Source organism: Fistularia commersonii, chromosome 20, assembly GCF_037954325.1.
Source record: "Fistularia commersonii isolate RoL2024-O1a breed Wild chromosome 20, RoL_Fcom_v1.0, whole genome shotgun sequence".
In the NCBI taxonomy this organism is placed as follows: Eukaryota; Metazoa; Chordata; class Actinopteri; order Syngnathiformes; family Fistulariidae; genus Fistularia; species Fistularia commersonii.
The window spans coordinates 7,582,141-7,599,210 of NC_141303.1; the positions used below are offsets into that span (position 1 = coordinate 7,582,141).

General features: G+C 37.9%; 1 protein-coding gene across 1 annotated transcript; it reads left to right on the forward strand.

Moving 5' to 3' along the window:
• Nucleotides 1-996: 996 nt before the first annotated feature.
• On the forward strand, nt 997-15,842 carry LOC147222781 (adenylate cyclase type 8). The gene is made up of 21 exons (XM_086167383.1): nt 997-1,252; nt 2,182-2,423; nt 2,529-3,272; nt 3,406-3,555; nt 3,817-3,947; nt 4,960-5,071; nt 5,159-5,286; nt 5,507-5,665; nt 5,794-6,028; nt 6,176-6,346; nt 6,469-6,569; nt 7,014-7,215; nt 7,616-7,708; nt 7,929-8,089; nt 8,409-8,490; nt 8,635-8,793; nt 9,107-9,253; nt 9,892-9,984; nt 10,078-10,195; nt 11,640-11,842; nt 13,942-15,842. Exons 2-21 carry the CDS (start codon nt 2,268-2,270, stop codon nt 14,155-14,157), a joined length of 3,561 nt encoding a protein of 1,186 aa, XP_086023509.1. The 5' UTR covers nt 997-1,252; nt 2,182-2,267; the 3' UTR covers nt 14,158-15,842.
• Nucleotides 15,843-17,070: the final 1,228 nt, after the last annotated feature.

Below are 17,070 nucleotides of genomic sequence, written 5' to 3' on the forward strand. Positions count from 1 at the left end.
CTACCATAGTTATCATTGGTCTCAGCATGCATTTTGTCAATAGACATTCTTGTCATATGTGAGTACAATGTTCATATGGGCGCAGTTATATGATAGCTAATTGCCTTAGAACTGGGGACTATTTTTAGATGTACAGTAATCTGCAGTACAGGTCTGAGCCACTGTACATCGTCCGCTGGGACAGATGGGAACTCATTAGATCAGCCTTAGGGGCTTTGCGCATTGCCTGGATACAATTAGCAAAGCCAGTCCGTTTTTCTGAACAGCTTACAACCAGAGGGACCCCTGCATTCATGATGGTATCATCCCAGTATGGAAGTCATCATCATCTTCATTACCCAGATCCATTTCACAAGTGTCTTTTCTGAGTCTTAATCAAATTCTCTTTACCATTTAATTACTTTGGGTCCACTTGGTTCGGAAAGTTGATCCAGACTTAAAATTTTAATAGCATCTCATTTAAAGCCAATAAATGTATATAACTGGCAAGTGAAAATAAAATCATAAAAGTACCCGAAGTAATAGTTTAATTATATTATATGCAAATTGTTAACAGTGCTGCCATACTTTGAATTGGAAATGTCATTCTAGAGTACAAACAAAACTCCTCACCTCATGGGTCTCTCACATAAAAATGAGCCCACAAAAAATGAGCCCACAAGGCCAAGAGTACTGGCATGATAAAGAGGTGGACGTTGCACTTTGTTTTTGAGGACTTCAGAACGTAATAGATTCTTTTTTAAATCTAGCAAAAAGTATTGTGCTAGCTGTATAACACACCCGCACACATGTCACTGTCAACGCAATTATAAAAGATCTAGTGGACTTGACTGCTGAGTGAAAGCTTTCATTTATCCTGGTATTGTCTTGGTGCCAGTGACCTCAGCTTTGCAGAGTAGTGTGGCTGCTGACTAACTAATCCTCTTTACACTCCTCACTCCTGCAGCTCTGCTTCACCGCAATTATTGACTTCATTTCAAAACAGTCCAGGTGGTGACCTACAATTCTCCCGGAACAACGACACGGTTTAGCTGGATATTTAAACCTTTCTTCATTAAGTTTGGATCCTGCAAAGTCTCCCATCACATGCGGGACGTCTTCAGATTCATTTTTTAATTTATGGATTATGCCTGAATATTGGAGTCTGTGTCCAAGTCCAGGCCAATGGATTCAACAAACATGGATTATGCTGGACTGGCTGAATCTATCCTGGAATGTGAGGAGTGGATACAAAATCATGAATGCATAAAAGGTCAGTCCTGTGACAGTATACGGTTTTAGTTTGCCAGTATAATATTGGATGTGGGAGGATGTAAAGGAGGAATTTATTTCCCATTTCTTTTTTAATAAAAAATGTTTATCCTTTGATTTCATCATAATTACAGTGTCTGAAAGAATATTGTGCATCCATCCTGGACTGTGAAACTTTACAACTCCATATGTAATCAAGAGGAAAATAAACGTGGCTCCCATTTGAAACAGCTTTAATCAATCATAGGCTCCATTTGATTTAGTGGTATAAAAATATTAAGAGTTTTAATGTGTTTTGCTGTTTACATAAAATCATATGTCAGGATGTGCAGGTTGTATTCATGGTGTTGGTTAGAATCACGCTGATGTCAGTCAGCAGTGAGTGAAGGGATAGGGAGGAGGTTGACACCAGAGCCACCTGGACAAGTTAAACTCTAGGCATTAACCTCAGGTCTAATTCTGGCCACAAGGTAATTTGTTTGAAAGCTGCCTGTCTTCTGGCACATGCGGCGTTAACACGTGGAACCCACAAAGTGTTCATTTGCATCATGCTGACTTGCGGTTTGTTTTCCTCTGCCAATGATGACCAAATTAATCAAAATTAAGGCTAGATTAAAAAAGGCACTTTTAAGGCCCCAGTTGAGGACTATTGGTATCAGTCTGAAACTTTAGGACGCATAATTTAGCAAATGGTCTTTTAAACTGACACAAGAGAGACATAGTTGAAGGACAATAGAATGCTAGATTAAATGTAAAGGTTCATATACAATACATATGAATATGCATATGAATATGCATATGCATATATAATGTGTGTGTGTGTTTGTGTGAGTGTGTGTGTGTCTTTGATGTTGTCATGTAAGAAGAAAAAAATTAAATCAAGCACTTCAAGTCTTTAACTCTTGAGTAAACATCAGCATCTTTTTTCAGTCACTTCCCCTTTTTTCCCTCATCCTATTGAAGCCTGCTGCCTTCTCCTGAAATAAGACCAGATTGGGTCTGCTAAGGTCATCATAATGGTGACATTTGCCAAGACCTCGCAGATCTCCCCTATGGCACTGCATGAGCCAACCTGCTTGAGTTCAACGTTGTCACCTGGGCTGCGGCGTAAAAAAATGCTGTGGCAGAACGCTGTAAAACACATCATTATCCAGCAGGAGCTCAATGCACAGGTGACTAATTGTCGAATCGTCATTTCCAGATCATTGACCAAAGACAATTCCCAATTATACCATCAGAATATTTGTTGTTTTTTTTTTTCAATTATCTTCAAACAGATTGGTATGGAGCCAGCTCGCAAAATTTTTGTGACAGACGCCTACATGGAGGAAATCAACAGACAGATTCGCAGCAAAGCTTCACGTGGAATCACCAAACGGCGTTCCTCCACATTCAGAGTCCATCCCCCCCAACAGCGTGGTTCCACCAGCACGCACCATAGCATCGGAGGTTCCGTTGCAGACTATGCCAGTGATAATGACTTCTTTGTGCAGTGGGGCCATATCATTCGCGGCATACACATACCTACCTTGAGACACACTTTCAAGTCTCGTGACTTGGAAAAGCTCTACCAGCAACACTCTTCTCACCAAAGACGCAACTCCTTGGCCATCACTAACGTAATTGATGCTGTGGCCAAGCTACACGTGTTGGTTCTTTACCTGGCTTTGGCCCCTGAAGCAGTCACAGACACCCTGCGAGGCTGTTTGACGGGTGTATTCATGGTGTTAGCTGTTGCACTTTGTATCGTTGTTTTAACCTGTAAGGACTCCATGTCACCAAGGTGGCTTCATTATGCTGGTCTAGCCAGCTGGCTGTCACAGACCATGCAGATGCTGGGTGGACTGGTGTACGGACTTGAAAAAGATCCATCGTGGTACGTTTTGTTCACATTGTTCGCCACATACACATTGCTGCCGTTACCTCTGCTATGGGCCATGTGTGCAGGTTTACTAACCTCAATATTGCATCTTCTTGTGGAGATAATGCGTTACTATAACGATGCAGTACTTCTGAAAAAGGTGAGCAGATGACTCAAGACATCATAAGAATCATTCCCAGACACTAATTACTCTTTTAATCCTGTATTTTAGGTGTACTTGCACCATGTATACTGTGTTAAGTAAAGTAAATCCTTGTCTGTTTTGGATGCAGGTGTTTGCCAAAGCCCTTCTGTATCTGGGTATGAACACAGCTGGCTTGTTCATTCACTACCTGACAGATCATGCACAGAGACAGGTGTTTTTAGAAACACGGCGCTGCATTGAAGGTCGCCTCAAACTAGAGCAAGAAAACCAGAGACAGGTAGTCTGCAGGCTACTGTTGTTACATTGTTGTCTTTAGAACCCTGCTGATGAGAGAAACATCTGTCTGATGGACATACGTTTTCTTCAAATATTTAAGCAACCCTTATTACTACATTAACTTTTCATATTACTGTGTTGACAGATTCAGTGTCCTTTTACTTGGGTTGAAATAATCATTGTTTCATGCAAAATAATTGTTTCAAACTGTGCATACTTCATACTTCTGGACTGACTTAAAGTGTATTATTCCTCCAAACAGGAGCGTCTGGTGCTGTCTATTCTTCCCCAATTTGTTGCCTTGGAGATGATTGCTGACATGAGCTCTCTGGAAGATGAACTGAATCCTCAAGAGTTCCATAAGATTTACATTCACCAGTACAAAGATGTGAGGTAAGTAAACACACAATCTCTTGTGCATATAAACACACACAGTGTTGTTTTTGTTAGGATTAGCACGCTATTCTTTGGAACGAGGGTTTTAAATGTCTAACTCAATAGGCCTTTCTCTCTGACAAAACTTGGAAAGCCAGAGGCTGGACCTTGTCAATGCTGTCCAAAGTATTTCTCAAGAGTCTACGCACAAGTTGTGATCAGTTAAATAGGCTTTTAACTCATTTTGAATGTATTTAACAATGTATGGTCCAAAGTGGTGATAGCAAATCTAAATTTCAGCAATAATAAATATTATAGAAATAATATATATTATAATAATATAATGACAATATATAACAGCCTGCAATTATATATATTGTCATTACAGCATTTTTCAGCAATCTTTTGATAATTTTGCAATTTGGTTCCACTCCGACAGCAACAGCATACCCTCCCTTTATTAGACCTTGAAGTTATAATGATCCCAACAAAAAAGTCAGAATTCATCCATGCAAAGTTTAGCATCTTCAACAGTATTGTGTCAAGTTTGTGCCTGGTGTCTATTTGAGTTCTGAGTTACTTCATCACATATCTCTACAACTATGGCATATTGAATTATGTCCCAAAACCAGATGAACTATCAGAACCAGACAACAAAAAATGTTTGTTTGTTTTGATCTGAGACCTTCCGTATTTTTTTATTTAAAAGAAGTTTAAGAAAATTCGTAAAAATAGCCAAATACTTTTGAAAATATTTGTTTCTTCTGTATCCCTAAACCACAGGGCTAATTTGCATTATTTTCCCTTTGATAGCCAATGCAATATTATAACTTTCTCTTCAATCCACTGGGGCCCTCTGTTTGAGCACCCAAGTCCAGCCTCATAGGTTATTTGTATCTGTTGTTGGAAAAAAAAACAATCCATGTGGTTTTTATTTCAAATTGTAAACCTTATATCAAAGCAATCTGGCAAATGATCACTGAAATCACTGGAACAAATGTTTTTTTTCTTTTATCTCTCTTCTTGGAAGTATCCTTTTTGCAGACATCAAGGGCTTCACTCTGTTGTCCATGAACTTGTCAGCGCAGGATTTGGTTCGAACCCTCAACGAGCTATTTGGACGCTTTGACCGCTTGGCAGAGGTAAAAGTTTAGGGCTACTGTTGTATGTTTCATCAAATATTATATGAGCAGATGATTAACGAATCTCAAAATTTTTCATTATTACAGGAACACCAATGTTTGCGAATAAAGATACTTGGAGACTGTTACTATTGTGTGTCTGGGGTCCCAGAGCCCCAACGTGCCCATGCCCGTCATTGTGTTGAGATGGGTCTGGCTATGATCAACACCATAAGGTTTGTCTAATAAGGCTGACTAAAGTTACTTGGGTTTTCTTTGAAACTACTCTAATCCACTAATCTGTGGACTAATCTGAAATGCAGTTTTCTGCCAAAAAGAAGGTGGAAAGCCCAGTTCGAGTTCTATGTCTGAGTGTAAAATAATGCTGCTTTGGAAAATGAAAGATGCATATTTTATATTAATTACAATCCCAACTCTACATCCCATCTAAACCAGGTTTGTCCGAAAGCAACTTAACTTTGACATGGACATGAGGATTGGAATTCATTCGGGCTCTGTGTTGTGTGGAGTCCTGGGCCTACAGAAATGGCAGTTTGATGTCTGGTCCTGGGATGTGGGTATAGCCAACATGTTGGAGGCAGGGGGGATACCAGGGTGAGTGGTTTCTGATTAGTACCAATCACACAGATTGCAAATACGTTACTGCATCACCTTGCTGCTTTGACAGTGGAGTACGATTTAACTCATCTAACTCATCTTTGCTTCTCTGTTCCTTCAACCAGACGAATCCACATCTCAAAGGCAACTCTTGATTGTCTGGAGGGCACCTACAAAACGGAGATCGGTCATGGCCGTGACAGAAACGAATTTCTAAGGAGGCACAACATAGACACATTCCTCATCTGCTCTCAGGAGGAATTTTGCAAAGCTGACCATTTTGATCCTCCTAAACACCCAAAAACATGTCGCACGTGGAACCCGGAAATGCCTTTTGGAAATGTCATTGACATGAATAGTGTAGGTTCAGGGCTGCCAATTGCGTATATAAATTTGGGTTAAGAAGTTAAATGTTAAATATATGGGATTTTTCAACCCTGAAGCAAAAAGTGGAGTTCTACATGGACCTTAATGTATAATCCCAGTCTTTGTATATATTTCTTGCAGATTTTGGCCTCCTTTACCAATGGCTCACTGCCTAACATATGGCAGTCCACCTCTAAGCAAATTAATGCACGCATCAAACATGCCATTGAGGTTCGAAGCAGTGAACGTATGCACAAGGAACACATCAGTTCACACACACTTGTTTTCAAGGATACACACATTGAGGAAAAGGTATGGGAGTAGGTTCATAGTGTGTTTGTGGGACAGAAAATATAGATAGAACATCTAAAAGAGACATTCACGGTCAAATACCCAAGATGCTTCCCGTGCTCTTCTATTTCTGAATGGCCCAGTTTTCCCAGATGAGAGATGAAATGTTCAACTCCAACCTTGTCTGCTCCTTCATCATGTTCCTCTTCCTCATGGCTGCCCATGCCCTAATCCCTGCTCCCAGGTAGGAAGCTCATTTATTTGATAGTTTCTACAATCAGTGACAGGCCAGATTCCTTTAAATCAGCTGCAAAAAAAATTAGCCTTGCAGTATAAAGAACATCTCAGGAGAGAGTTTGCAGAAAAAAATAGCACATAAATACTGAAAAATTGGGATAGAATAATTCCTCGTTTGTTCTGTGTATCAGGCGCAATAATCGACAAAGCAGATATTTACTTTATTCATATTACAATTACAATATTACAATTACAATTACTTTAATATTGCACTGCCATTATCCTTGAAAGAAGCATATTGATGTGCTTTTAATGTGATAAGAGACAAAATTAACATGCTTGATTAGGTCATAGCAATATCTTGACTACTGTGGATTAAAATTTTCATTTCTCACCCGTAATTACTTTACTAATTCATTCTTTCTCATCTATTCTTGAAATTCCTCTGCAGGCTTCTCCCGGCGATCCTCCAGTTTTCTGTTTTTCTTCTTGCCTATACGCTGCTGTTGTTGTTGGCTCTGGCAGAGGAATTCAAATGGACTCCAGGATCCCTGCAGTACTTCTGCGGCTGGATCCATGAAAACAACAGCGCCCGCAACGTTCTTACCCTCACCGCCATTTTGGTCAATTTTGGTTTAGCCTCGAGTGACATGGTGAGACCAAAACTGGGCTGAATTAACACGGATTAAAATATGAATTAAATTTCCCTTAAACTTTGTTTTTATTGCGTTTAGACTCCTGTCCTCTCATAATAGTATATACCTGTATCTGTCCGCAATAAAATCATTTGATGAAAAAGTTATTACAAATGCATTTAAGTTATACCCACTAGTATAGTATCAGATATCCCATGTTAGGAGGGGGAGTCTAAATCATTGCACAGAAAATATGAAATACTATATGAACAAATGGAATGATTCCCGTCAGATGGGATCTCTCCCCCGGCATGGACAGAAGGGCATATATTCTGTGAAAAGATAGCCTATTAAAAAAATCGCAATATATACAGCAAATTATGACCAAACTATGTGCCTTTTGTTTCCCTGAGTGCAGATATGGTGCATTCTGGCAGACACTGGGGAGGTTGATGGAAGTGATGGGAACAGCACTGCTTCACGTCCTCTTGTTGGATGTTCTTACCCAGAGGTAAGAATTTGAAAAGTTGATGGATGATACAATGTGTTTTAAATGGTGTGTGACTTAACTTTGCTTCAAAAATGTCATCCTTTGTATTTTGTACTTTCTTTCGTGCTCTCTTACCTACAATACCTCTTGTATTATGATGTATTTATTTAGTTTTTAAATGTCTTTCTTATGATTCAAACTATATTGTATCTCTCGCTTCTTTGTCCCTTTAACGTTCCAGGTCTTTGTTTTGAGTGGTGTCATCGCCATGGTTACTTGTGCAGTGTTTCTACGTCTAAACTCGCTGTTGAAGCTAGCAGTGCTGTTACTGGCCGTGGCTGTCTATTCCTACCTCATTCACCTAGCCTTCCTAATGCTTATGCGCCATGATTTACTGCACAGGTCAGGAAGATCAAGGATACACTTTTCGTATCTTAGTGCAGACTTGTCGCAGTGACTCTTAAGGGTAAAATTTGTTGTCATTTAATTCAGATTTCATAAAATTGAAATAGTGACTTTTGTTGCGTTCTTTGCCTGGGCCAGGGTTTAACATAAAGACTGGCAAATAAAAAAGTAAAAAAAACACAACAGAATGATTAATGTTGAAGAGAACATGCCAGCCTGAGATGTGTGACCATTTTTTCTTGAATTATTTGTGAATTATTATCATTGCATAATAAATGTACATCTATTTCCCGCCTCCTCATCTACTCCCACACAGGCCTCAGTATGTCAGAAGAAAAGGGATTTCTATTCTCCTGATGATGATGTTTATTGTTGCTGTTTTCTACAATGGACGGCAGGTACTGTGAAAAGAATTTGTTCTTCCAAATGGGATGCTATTTATGTCAGTGTGCTGTTCTTTATTGTTGCCAAATCTTTGGATTGACATACTAAATTACTTGAAAGTATTGAAGGTGATACTGTATCTCTCCTTCACTCTCCAGTGGGAGGCCACTGCCAGGCTAGACTTCCTTTGGCGTCTGCAGGCTCAGCAGGAAGTGGAGGACATGAGGGAGCTGCGTGAACACAATGAATGTTTGTTGCACAACATTCTTCCTGTACATGTAGCTCGACACTTCTTAGACCGGAGCAAGAATGATGAGGTGCTTGCACAATTGGTTTACAATTTCATAAATAATTGCATAATGATGATGATGATGTCTGCATGTTGCTTTCCAAAATTGCTCCAATAATTCACGCATTCAGTTGAAGTGTTGAATACATACTGTATATTAAAAAAATAACTTATGTATATGTTGTTAATATTACATATTAATATGTTTATATATATAATTTACAATTATTTTTTTTTTTAATTTTTGACTGCCTATCTTTAGGCTAAAAACACAGTGATCACTTTGACCCGTGTATTAGTACAACAGGCTGGTCAAGCTTAATGTTACATTTTCATTTAAGGAGCTTTACTCCCAGTCCTATGATGAAGTGGGTGTTATGTTTGCCTCCATCGCCGGATTCAATGAGTACTTTGAGCAGAAAGAAATCAAACATGAAGGCGTGGACTGTCTCCGCCTGCTGAACGAAATCATTGCTGATTTTGATGAGGTAAGTGTGAGTGGTTAAACCCTTCAACCATAGGAATTATATTACCATCTGAATTAGAAAGAAAAAATGTAGTGTGTAGAATATATTTATATTTAAAGTGTATTAATGTATTCATTTATTAATGTAAACAAGAAAAGTGCATATATTGCTGGTCATGTTTCAAATATGTTTGATAATTCTAACCCTTGGAACTACTGTTTTCAACCACTCCTCTTCATGTGTGAGAATAGGGTGTATTTCTTTAAAGTTTAAGTCAGATTTTTTGACATCAGATCACAGACACATAATTTATTATAATATATGAGATAATAAATTATCTATTAGATATCCCAGTATAATTCAGATGTAGTCATGATAAAGCACACTGCTTTCAGTAATTGTTTTATAGCATAATCTAATTCTAAGAAAGGCTCCTGGATGCTAAATGATCAGACAAAAGAAGGGGGTTTGGAGAAATGCCTAAGAAAACTGGGTAAACGGACGGACTAAAATTACAGCTATTTTAGGATAATATTTCAAATCTACTTTTAGTGGAATGTAGAAAAGAAACATAAAGCTTGAAATGTGAACTTGACACTTCATGTATAATTTCAGATTTTTTTTTCCCCCCATATGTATGTCTGTATTTCCTTTAAAAGTTGCTAGAGGAGTCATATTTCCACTATGTTGAGAAAATCAAGACTATTGGGAGCTGTTATATGGCAGCCTCGGGTTTGGCTCCAGACAGACAGGTATACATTCCGTGTCCTTTACAGATGATACCTTGTGCTCCTCCTTTGGAGATCAAGTGTTAAACTAACCTTGGTCCGTTCATTTTTCTTTAGCAGGCAACAATGGATGAGTGGAATCACCTGAGTGAGCTGGTTTTATTTGCTTTGGCAATGCAGGAGACTTTGAAAGAGATTAATAGGCACTCAGCCAAAAACTTTCAGCTGCGTGTGGGTGAGTCTCCAAATGGCTGAGCTCTTGCACACACACAATGATAATCAAAGTCACCTCAATGTTGATTGACTTTTCCAGTTGCTTCATACATCATAGATAATCCAGTGTTCCACGGGTCCGTTTGACCCATTTTAAAACGCTCAAAATCATACCCAAGAGGAACATAAATACGCACACTTATATTCGGCTCAAGGTCTTGACTTTCATATACCTTTATTAATATACTTCCCCTGCTTTTTGCTATAGAGGAATTCCTCTTCATTATAATCGAGATAAGACTGTTAGGTTTTTCAGTCACCATGGGCCTCCAAGCCTCCACGTATCACTGTCAGACTGTCAAGTTTATAGATACATGATGGAGATTTCTCTCTCATACCTGCATTTATTATGCATTCAACCTTTCCTAAAGGCTTTAAAATACACCTCTGATCGTCTGATATTAAGATTTGTGGGTCTTGGGCAACACTGCATCAGATACATTTTCTTTAAATGCTTGACCCAAACAAAGTAAATTAGTGGGATGTATTTGGGGTCACAAGATAGCTTTCAGAATAGAATAAAATCTGGAACATGTCAAGATTTAAAAGATATCAATATTTCAAAAGAAAGTAATCTAATATTACACTTTCAGGGAAATGAAAAGGGTCAAGGCTCACAACTGCTTCTTTTCTTTCTCTAAATGAGTGACTAAAGATTTAAAACAAGTGCCCTAAATTCAGATCAATACAGAAATCAGACTGACTGCCTGCCAAAATCTTCACGTTAGTATTTAATCATCTCCCTAATATCATGGATTCTTCTTAAAATGTTATATTTTCTGCTACGACACTGCATCTTAAATAACGTGTGAAATTGTGTACATTTTTAAAAATATTTGATTCAGAAAATGGATGCTCATTGGGACCACTATGGGGCCAGTATGAACCTTTTTTTTTATTTTAGAAAAGAAATGCAACATTTTGTGGTAAATATGTACTTAAGGGGCTGCAGTGGTTAACGCTTTTGCCTCACAGCATGAAGGACTCTTGTTTGATTTCCACAGTAGGCCTTTGTGTGTGGAGTTTACATGTTCTCCCTGTGTCTGCGCGGGTTTAGTCTGAGTTTTCCAGTTCTGTCCCCCAGTCCAAAACATGCAGGAGGTTAATTTGAATAAAATGGAAAAAAATGCCCAGATGTGTGACTCAGAGAGTAAATGGAATTTGTCTCTATTAGTGCCCCTGTGATCGTTCCCAGGGAGAACCCTGCCACTCGCCCAGTGACAGCTGGGAAAGGATGTGGCATCCCCACGACCCTGAGTGCAGGAGAAGCAGTGGACAATGGATAGATGGATGGATATATATTTAGGGCTTCATTTGTGAATCAGCAGAAAACGATACCAATCACATGATCGCGCAGTAACTATCAAAGAGAAACGCCAACTGTCTCTTGCTCTGGTCCCACTAAGGCATTGCTCACGGGCCAGTGGTCGCAGGTGTAATTGGTGCCACCAAGCCACAATATGACATCTGGGGATCGACAGTGAACTTGGCGAGCCGCATGGACAGCACTGGAGTGAGTGGACGAATCCAGGTCCCTGAGGCCACACGGAGAATCCTGGCGGAGTGGGGCTTCATCTTGGAGCTGCGGGGAGAGATCTTTGTCAAGGGGGTGAGTGAGTGATGAATACAGAATCCTCAGTTTAATCCAGTGAATGATTGTGTTTACGATGTGCTAAGCAATGAGACTGCTGACAACTCATAGCTCATCACTGAGTACAAGACAGACAAACAAAGAGGTATGTTTTCAGAGTCACATTGAAAAATAATAGTAATTAGTTAACCATTTGTGAGACCTATTGATCCTCTGCGTGTGTGTGCGTGCGTGTGTGTGTGTGTGTGCGTGCACATATGCACACGCGTGTGCATGCACATTTGCGTGTGTGAAGCAGAGGATTGGGGGATTTCAGTGCATTAAAAATCACTGAAAATGTTGTGTAATAATCACAGAAGCCAGAGTTGGAACTGCAAAGTAAAATGAAATGCATGGCTTACCTTCAGATGAGTTATTCAGCTGTGACTGTCATTGAGTTCAAAGAATTTTTATTATTTCCACAATGCACAAGTCCAAATTGTTTTTCTTGCATCCAATCCTCCAGATAGGGATCTGGTGTTTTGGAGTGTTTTTTTACTGAAACGACGTTGAGGGAGCATCTTGAAGTTACAGTTTCAATCAGTGGCATCACTGAACATATTGCCTCCCCAAATACAACCAACCCTAACTGTTTTTTTTTTCTCTTTGATATTTAAACTGGCCAAAAATTGAATCCCTTTTATTGCTATAAATATGTTTTTCATCATAATTGCTGAGCACAATACAACATTCGATTCTGATGATATGTCAAAATATTTTCAAGAGCAGAAAAGCAAAATTACCTCATCCCTTCCAAAAGAACTTAAAAGTGGTAAACATGCACTATATTTTTTTTAATTCAGGCCATTTCTCCTCAAACGAATAAAAACAATTGCCAGGAAAAATATGTGGTATATTAAAAGTAGACCACATATTTTTCATTATTTTCCACAACTTACTGTATATTTTCCACAACTTAGGTTGTGTAACCCGACATATTACAGAAATGCTGAAATACTGAATAGAACTCGGCCAAAGTCCATATTGTAATGGAGTTTATACCATGCATCTACTGTATATATATTAAACAGAATATCTTTTTAACCTTATATAGTGTTTGTTTTCGCACATGAAATGATAACCTGGCAGGTGTCATTTCCATTACCACTCAGTCCATTTGTGCTTCTTAAAGACCTTTGTGAGCGTCTATTTTGTCTTCAAAATTCCAGTTCATATTGTATACTCAAGAAGGAAATCAGAAAAAAAAACATTATATTCCAGCCCCCACACAATTATTGCTCAATATTTTATTCACAGATGTAAATCCTTTTTCAAGAATGAATTGCGCTTTTTTTCCCCACCGAAAAGACCAAAGAAAAGTAATTAAATACCTAACAGAATAAGCAGTTTTGACCTCGCTTTATGCAATTTATCTTTTCCCCTGTCTCGAAAGTTAGCAGACTATTAATCTTTTCTCTTAATAGAACTTTGTGGGCAGTTAGTCCACACCCCCCCTTTGAGTACATCTGCGCAGCAAAAATTTTAAATTTAATGTGTCAGCTAATAATAAAAGTAATAAATCACTCTTTAAACAAAGCTTAATCTTGTTACAGAAGTTCTTCTCATGCTAATATCTTTTTCATGTCTTGTTTCATTTTAATCCTGCTATACACATATATTTTGATTAAAGATATTTTCATTTGCTGATTTTTTTTTATGCAGTGAGTTTTGTCAAATTGTCCTCATGAAATTAATAAGTTTCAGTTTTGAAACATAACTGGATCCGCTTACTCACGTTGTGCAATGATTTTTAAAAGTGACGAACTGATAAAAAATTATTTTGTTGAAATAATCTTGTGGTTTTGACATCAGGTTTTAGTCATACCTTGTCAGCTGCATCTGAACTCTGACACAGCTTTGTCTTCAATAAATATTCACTCAAATCTCTGTTTTTTTCCAAAATAATTCACAGCTTTAATGTATCAGGTCCAAGACAGGATTAGTAAATAAATGGTGAAAGGGGGGGCTCTACTGGTGAGAGTAGGTAATTGTAGATGACAAACTACCATGGCTGCAGCTGTCAGCAACCAAACAAGATACTGAGAATGTTTAATAGAATAAATTCTTTCTCCCCACAGGTGAGTGAGTGTCAGGGGAAAGTCCGCACCTACTTCATTAGCACAATGCGCAGCAAGACAGCCAACGCTTCATCCGATGGCCGCCTGGGGGCACGGTCAGCAGGACGCATGACCCTGGCCGGGGTTGTGTTCAGTCTCGTCCAGGCCAGACACAAGGAGAAGATGAGAGAGACGAACGGGGGCTTTAGTCTGAAACCCTGCGCTATTCAGTGCTGATGTAACATTTAGGTTGACGACAAGAGGACAAAGTCGGGCCATATCGTTTTCTCTGGTTCTTGTCTCAAACATTGCCATGACAAAAGTAGCTGCACTACAAGAGGAAAATATTTGTGCGGGTGATAGAATGTCATCTTGATAGAAACGTAATGACAATATCATCTTCAATTTTCCAAAAAAGTGATTACCATAAAAACTGCGCTGTTAACATTTTCAATATTTTCACTGTGAGATTTCTCATTTCTGAAGCTGAGTTGAGATCTCATAAAACACAATGAATGGTATGAAATTTGTTTGGAAAGGATATGACTGTTGTAATAGTTTAATACATTCAGGGATTTGTTTTGTTTTTATTTCCATATTAGCAGATTGCAAACATGGTTTAAAGTTTTAACGTTCATTTTGTATGCTTTAAAAAGCCAACACGTGTTTTTGTTGAGAAAAATGCTCCTGCAAAGCCAAAACATACAATACCTCGAAACAACCATCACAACCTCTTATAGATTTCTGAAGGCCTATACAACCATTATTTTATCAATTGTTTTTTTAAGTCGATTTTGTATTGTGAGATTATGAAGGAAAGAAGAAAGACCTTTATTTTGTCACATTCTGTTTTAAGTACAGCACAACATAAGTGAAATTCTACCACTGCATTTAATGCCTCATGGATAAACTTTAGACAGCCACATAGCAGCACCAGAGGGGCAGTTTGGAGTTCAGCGACTTGCTCAGCAACACTCCTGCAGGCGAGGAGGAGCGTGGGAATCAAACCAGGATTTTTTTTGACCACTCGAATCACCTGATCAACACATTAGTAACTTAGAGTACAGGTGCAACACCATTACTTCTCTATCTATAAGCGTAAGAGGGAGGTTTGTAACATTTATTTTTCCATAAGTAAAATTTCCCATAACAAATACAATCTGCATTACTAATAAAGTGATCACTGGTAGATCCCATTATTGCTCCCTCCAGTACAGATGAAAGTGCAGCTCTTAGGTTACAGTGATTTCAATTGGGTCTTTATAAGGCTAAACAAATAATATTGAATTCAGTTTCCATCACCAACCAACCTCAATACAGTTTTAAGTGCAACATTTAGTGACAAACGGGTCCTCTTCCCAAAGCATGTATGTACGCTGTCCAAACAACTTTGCCAAAATCATGGCTTTATTGCATAAGCGATCTGTTTTGCTGTGTGAGTCATGCTGTTATGTTCTTAAACCAAAGGTCAACAGAATGTTGTTTTCCAGTGAATTAATGATACTTTGTTGAAGTTATTGATATGAGAAAATATGAATCCTAGTCATATTTCTTTATTTTTGACTACAAAAGTTTTATGGAATTGATAATGTTTTGTAAAAACAGATTCAACTATTAATTAAAACTAATAAATCATATCTAGATATCAAGATATCTAAAGGATTTAGTTAATACAAAGACAATCAACAAAGAATCCATCTACATGTATGTTATAATGCTGACATTTGTATTGTGTATATTTATGTAATGAAAAAAAAGAAGTGGGCCAAGCATGTAAAGTAACAACTTTGACCTGTTAAGGGTCTATTGAGTTTTTGTTTTTTTCAATTGATTTCATTGTTTTATTGAAACATGTGATTGTCTCTCTTTTCTGCTAACAAAGTAAGTAATGACAATTGCAACATTAACAGGCATCTTAAATAAAATAAGGCCTTCTGGTGAGAGCCTGTGTCAATATGTATGTTCTGTGGATTTGAATTGGTCAGTTTGCAGCAGGGAAAATACGACTCAAAGACTCATCCATAGATGTTTTCTTGAGATTGAAATGAGACTTTTATTCATCATCTTATTTTCACAATTTTCAGTGGAGCTGATTCAAAAACCAAGTGTGTCAGGGTGTAGTAATTTTTATGTTGAAACAAAGAGATTGACATTTAAATGGATATTTCGAAAAGTAGGTCTATTATGAAGACAATTAAAAACCCATGACACTAAAATACTAGAGCGGACGTGGGCATTTTACACCCCGTTTTGCTTTTTTATCTGGCCCGCCAAACTATTTTCATTGAATATTTTCAATCAATATTGAATTTAGGAACTTTTTTTCCTTTTTGATTTTTTTGAATTTTTCCTTCTTTATTTTTTTTTTACCAAAATAACGCCGGACGGTACATTTATATTATCATTAATGATTTTAAAATTGAAATAAAATGCCCAAAAAAAATTTGAATAAATCAATTGCAATTTTCTTTTTTTTTCACCTTTTTGGCCCGTGCATAAAAATTAAATAAGAACTGAGTCCCGCCAGCAAGAATAATAACCCACCCCTGTACTGGGGAGTTTGCAAAGATGATCCACGTGCTGCAGCAGTGAGATTCTGAATGCTTTTGGTTTCTCTCTCTCTCTTCGCCTCGAAAAATCTTCTTGACTTGATTAGTGCTGTCTGGGATTAACGCGCGGATTCTGCCACTGATCGTCTATTCATTACAGGAAATGCTCCTGTTTTACTGGGCGATCCGTTTTTAAATTTCTGTTCATTTTTTTTTCTGAGAAGGAGAAAGAAAACTGTCATTAGTTATCAAAAAAAAAACTTTGTGACGTCCGATTTAAATTATGAATAATTTATCATGTATTAATTAATTAGTTTACCGGAGATGCCATCCAGTTTGATTTCATCAGTTGCCACTCTGAAAGTTTTATTGACAAGTTGTTTCACATCTCCACAACTCCAGTTGAGACACTGCAAAAAGACTTACTTTCTAAATGCTTGTAAGCAAGTCCCAAATCTCTTGCATGCAAAGTGCTATCAGGGATATAAACACTGAGTACCCATTGACTACACAAAGTGAATTCAAACCAGTTTTTTAAGGACTATAAAGAATAAAAAACAAAAGTAAAATATATGGTGCTGCGTTGCTGCAGAGAAGTCAC

Excerpts from the sequence above, each read along its gene's own strand:
- LOC147222781 (XM_086167383.1), top strand. The coding sequence starts at position 2,268 with ATGGTGACATTTGCCAAGACCTCGCAGATCTCCCCTATGGCACTGCAT. Across the intron at positions 6,347-6,468 it reads ATACACACATTGAGGAAAAG|TTTTCCCAGATGAGAGATGA; the intron begins GTATGGGAGTAG and ends TGAATGGCCCAG. Across the intron at positions 10,196-11,639 it reads AAACTTTCAGCTGCGTGTGG|GCATTGCTCACGGGCCAGTG; the intron begins GTGAGTCTCCAA and ends GGTCCCACTAAG.